The sequence below is a fragment of the Pollachius pollachius genome (genome assembly GCF_949987615.1).
Source record: "Pollachius pollachius genome assembly, chromosome: 18".
Taxonomy (NCBI): Eukaryota; Metazoa; Chordata; class Actinopteri; order Gadiformes; family Gadidae; genus Pollachius; species Pollachius pollachius.
Window position 1 is genome coordinate 18,143,462 of NC_136951.1, and position 5,000 is coordinate 18,148,461.

A 5,000-nucleotide genomic window follows, 5' to 3' on the forward strand; every position below is an offset into this window, starting at 1 on the left:
TCTGCACAATACCGAAATAGACCCCGAGAAAAACTGACCAAACTGTGAAAAGAATGAAGGGCTCAAATGACCTCCCTCCTTTTTAATAAGCTAGGAATATGAGTCACATTCACTACCTCATTAGGAAATCTAATGAATGAATGTAATACATTTTTGGGTTATTGATTTAAGATCGGGGAGACGGAGGGGGGGTGGCAACAAGCTCATTGAAAACATTTGTTAATTGAATTCTGACTTTAAAACTCGATCAAAATGATGGAATTGTTAATGAGACGACTCGATTGCCTGAAGCAAAGCCCATAGATCGTTATGGGTTCACTCTCCTTTGTTTCCCGGCTCGCCATGTTTTCCCTTATACCCAGCGCCTCTTGTTTAATAACCGCACGCCATTTGAGGCCCAGTTAGGTTCAGAACAGAGCCACCATTCAACCTTCTCCTCTCTGTGTATAGTTGTATATCTTCAACAATATCCTAATGATGATAGCCTGGTGATTATCAGGGAGTTCTATTATATTTCCCTACATCATTTAGTTGTTTGTTCTCTTTCTGAGCCGTTTCAATAAACTGGGTGCGTTTGCTGAACCGATCCTCAAGCAGTTAACGATTCAAGAAATGATGATGCTCTGTGTTTTTTTGAGCCAATATTTCAGATGATTTTTTTTTTTCCAATAGCTACATTAGTAGCTTCCATTCCAACTCCTGCCGAGCCTAGTGCCAATCAAACACCTTTTAGAAATCTACCCCGTGTGTGACATCACATAGGGGAGTGATGTTCGATAGATGGATTGGTCTACCCAGTCCACTGGGTGGTTTCAGTCCACTGGGTAGGCTGGTTTGTATCCACTAACCAACATCCAACCCCTGGATTTATTGGCTTTTTGTCTTGGTTTGATTCTCACGTTGAAAACCAACCAATCGCGCGTACTCTGTCCCCCCCCCCTGCCCCGCAGTGCGAGGAGAACGCCAACCTGGGGGAGTGCAGCCGCTACATCAAGCTGCCTTTCTCCAAGACCAACCTGCCGGCCAACAACCAGACCCTCAAGTCCACCAAGGAGTCCTTCTGGATCACCAGCTTCCTGTGCTCCACCAAGCTCACGCAGAACGGTACGCCTCCTGCCTCCGACGTCGACGTCTCATGGCCGGCTCGAGAGGTAGAGCGGGCTGGCTGGTTAACCGGGAGGTCGCTAGTTCGATCCCCGGCTCCTCCTAGCGACCTCGAGTGTCGAGGTGTCGAGACGCCTCCCCCTATCTGCTCCCGACGAGCTGGCTGTCGCCTTGCGTGGTTGACACCGCCGTCGGTGTGTGAATGTGTGTATGAACGGGTGAATGTTAGGCAATATTGTAAAGCGCTTTGAGTGGCCACTGGTTAAGAAAGCGCAGTGTAAATACAGTCCATTACACATTTACTCAGGAAATAGTTAAGATCCCTCATAATAATTAATTGTTCAATGATGATGTACCAGCAGGGTTGGATCAGTTTCTTCACATTTTCGCGCCTGAGACCAACCCTTTAGAGGTTTGTTTTTGACCCAAGATCTACCAAATAGTTTGCGGGCTTAAACAAGCGATACATGATTGATTCCCTGGCAAGAACGTGCGATGATTAAAATGTATCTAGTGTTTATTGTTCATCCATACAGTAAACTCCCTCATACTAAAATACGAGTTAAGCAAAGAAGGCATGTAAGCATGCATACAGTATTTAAAAAGAAGATGTCTATGTTTAGTGACATCGAAAAATCCTGTTGGTCTCCTGCTGTGATTCAGTTTTCCTGCTTACTGCCACCGATTCAATTAGATCTTGGGAATTGTGAAATGTTGTAGAGACATTTATTTGGCTAATAGCTACGCAAGCATACATGGTCTCAGTCCAACCCACAGACAGACGCACAGACACACAGGCGCACAGAATACTAACATGGATAACATTCCGCAGTCTGAGATCTGACAGCAGCACATTAAGACACACATTAAACCGTATGCACATGGAGGGTTGAATCCCGTTCGGCTAAATCCGTACGTGATTGTGAACAGACACAGTTTAAATGGAATCCTGTGAGACGTCTAAAGTAGGGCTTTCTTTATAAGCAGTTGTTTTATTCATGAAGCTGTCTAGAGATGGGAGAATTACTTTCTTTCCGCTCTGTCCCTTTTGTGTTTGGAAATGTTATCGTTTCACTGCGTTTCAGCAGGGAGGTTGTGTGAAAATAATGGGTGTGATGATATTTTTTGACCCGTGCTGAAATGTTATCGTTCATTTAACTACGTTAAATATATATTTCTGTTGTCTGTGGCCTCCTTTTATACTCGACCTCTGCATAACTGTTCCTCTGTATTCGTTCATATCCATCTGCCTATATTAGTATGCATGGTTAATATCTCTCTCTATAATTTCTGTTTTGTTTCTTCGCTCTCTTTTGCACGCACATCATCTCTCCTCTTTTCCTCCACCTCCTTCTCTGTCTTCTGTGTTTATTTCCTTTCTCTCCGTCTTCATTACACCTTCACCCCCCCCCCCCCCCCCTTATTTTCTCCTCATATTTTTGCGGGAGTGATTCATCAAATGTGGACCTGTGAATCCCTTTTGACACTTGTAATTGTGATAGAGGGTGTACATAAAATAAACTCTCGCCCTGCCTATCCATCTCTCTCTCTCTCTCTCTGTCTCTCTCTCTCTCTCTGTCTCTCTCTGTCTCTCTCTCTCTCTCTCTCTCTCTCTCTGTCTCTCTCTGTCTGTCTCTATGTCCCTCCACCACTCTAGGTGACATGCTGGACCTGTTAAAGTGGCGGGCCCACCCGGAGCGGATCAACGACAGCCTTTCCAAGCTGAAGGAGATCGATGGCTCTGAGATCGTTAAGGTAGGCTGCAGACACACACACAAACGCACACACAAGCACGAAAACACACACATGCGTACTGTAAACACAAACACATTCACATGCACACACACGCACACATACATATGTACACACACACATGGGTACTATAAACATAAATACACACACATACAAACATACATACACATACATGCGCACAAACACACACATGCTCACACTGTAAACACGCACACATGCATACACACACACGCACATATATACAAACACACATATGGGTACTTCAAACACACATCCACACAGCCGTACAAGCAAACACATACTGTACACACAAACACATATTCTACATACACACACAAAAAAACACACACACACACACACTTCAACTGCTTGAATTATAGAGCACGCGGCCGATACGTCAGTCACACGTGCATCGCACATACAATTCCACACACGCACGGTGTCATTCCAAGGCAACAGCGTCGGCCTGTCGGGCGGACTCAAGGCGTCCTGCTCGCAGACCTGTCAACACCTCGTCATCCCCCCTACCGCACCTAGTGAACTTAGTGAAAGGCTATCTGGTGGAAAGGATGATGGCGATGATGATTTCCGTGCGGCCCATAGCACTGATTTCTGCTCAAGCCGGTAGAACGGCGAGGTGGTGTTTGTTTTGTCCGACCCTCTACGTCCGAGTAGCACTTTACCGAACCGTGTCCTAAAGCACACCGTTTTCCACCATTTCCCCCGTCCAGATTTCTCTAAAGCCAACTGTTATGCTCCTCAGTTCTGATTCCACTCTCTCTCTTTTTGAACCGTCCTCTTCCTTGTCTTCTGTATTGCCCTCCCCTTCCCGCCTGCAGTTCCTGCAAGACACTCTGGACACTCTGTTTGGTATTCTGGACGAGAGCTCCAAGAGATATGGGCTCAAGGTGTTTGATTCGCTGGTGAGTGTATCAAATGGCTCACTAATGCATTGTGTCTGTATTTGCATATCCAATATCCTGTTGCGTGTGTGTGTGTCTTGTGGGGGGGGGGGGGGGGGGGGGGGGGGCAGTGAGAGTGTGTGAGTGTGAGAGATTTTGTCAGAGAGAGATATTTTGTCAGAGGAACTGGGAGATCTTGCATGTGTGTGTGTGAGAAAGTGTGAGCGTGCAAGGTCGTATGTGTCAGTAAGTGTAAGGGTTGATGGTTTGTGTGTATCAGTGTGTGTGTTTGAGACATTGTGTGACATTGTTGGAGAGAGTGAGTGAGTCTGTGTTGTTGTGTGTGTGGGTGTGGGTCAGTGTATTTGTGTGTGTAGTTGAGAGAGAGAGTGAGTGAGTGTGTTTGTCTGTGTGTCTGTGTGTGAGGGAGATGATTTGTGTGAGACCCTGTGAGGTTGTGTTTGAGTTAGTGTGAGGATGGTGGTGTGTGTGTGTGAAACATTGTGTGTGTGGTTGAAAGAGAGAATGTGCCTGTGTACGTGTGTGTGAGCGAGAGAGAGAGAGAAGGATCATTTGTGTTTTGAGAAAGTGTGCGGTTGCTTGTGTGTGCGTGTCTAGGGTGTCTTTGTACAAAACACATTTGACACTCACACACGTAACCACCTACTGTCTAAGCTTCTCGTATGACCCGAGGACCGGCCTCAGAGCTCGATGAACCAATCTGTACAAGTCACGCAACACTGCACTGATGGAGTGAGACCAGCCATCGATCTCACACACACACACACTCACACACACACACACCGACACACACGAACACACACATTCCTTTTCGTCTTGCTGCCTGCCGGTATGAGTAGAGGCGGCGTGATCAAACTCTCGCCGTCTGAACAAGAACATCTTCGGAGAGAATTCCCCAACAGACAGCGATGTTGAACAAACTGTCGTATGATCAAAACGACGCAACCGAGTAATTGCGGAATTATTTTCGTCGTGAGTCGAGAGAGTCTTAAATTTTAAACGTTTCTTGAAGAGAGGGTGGCTTCAAACACACAACCGTTTTATCGAAACGTCCCTACTGCTCTGTATACTTTATTGCAAATCGCTCCAACATGTGATTTGGCATTATGGTTAAACTGAAAATGAGCTTTTTCATTCGGATAATCTGAGTACCGATGCGTTCATCTCTGTTTCACAAACAACAAATTCAATAAAAGGTGGATGATGATTTGTAATAATTGC

General features: G+C 45.8%; 1 protein-coding gene across 1 annotated transcript in view; it reads left to right on the forward strand.

Annotated features, from left to right (window-relative positions):
- The window catches only part of dock4b (dedicator of cytokinesis 4b), a gene marked incomplete at its 5' end in the record, with an annotated part of 122,481 nt that overhangs the window by 58,003 nt on the left and 59,478 nt on the right, over nucleotides 1–5,000 (forward strand). Inside the window, 3 exon segments of the mRNA XM_079755965.1 lie at nucleotides 951–1,104; nucleotides 2,762–2,859; nucleotides 3,696–3,779. Coding sequence (XP_079612091.1) covers nucleotides 951–1,104; nucleotides 2,762–2,859; nucleotides 3,696–3,779 — 336 coding nt within the window.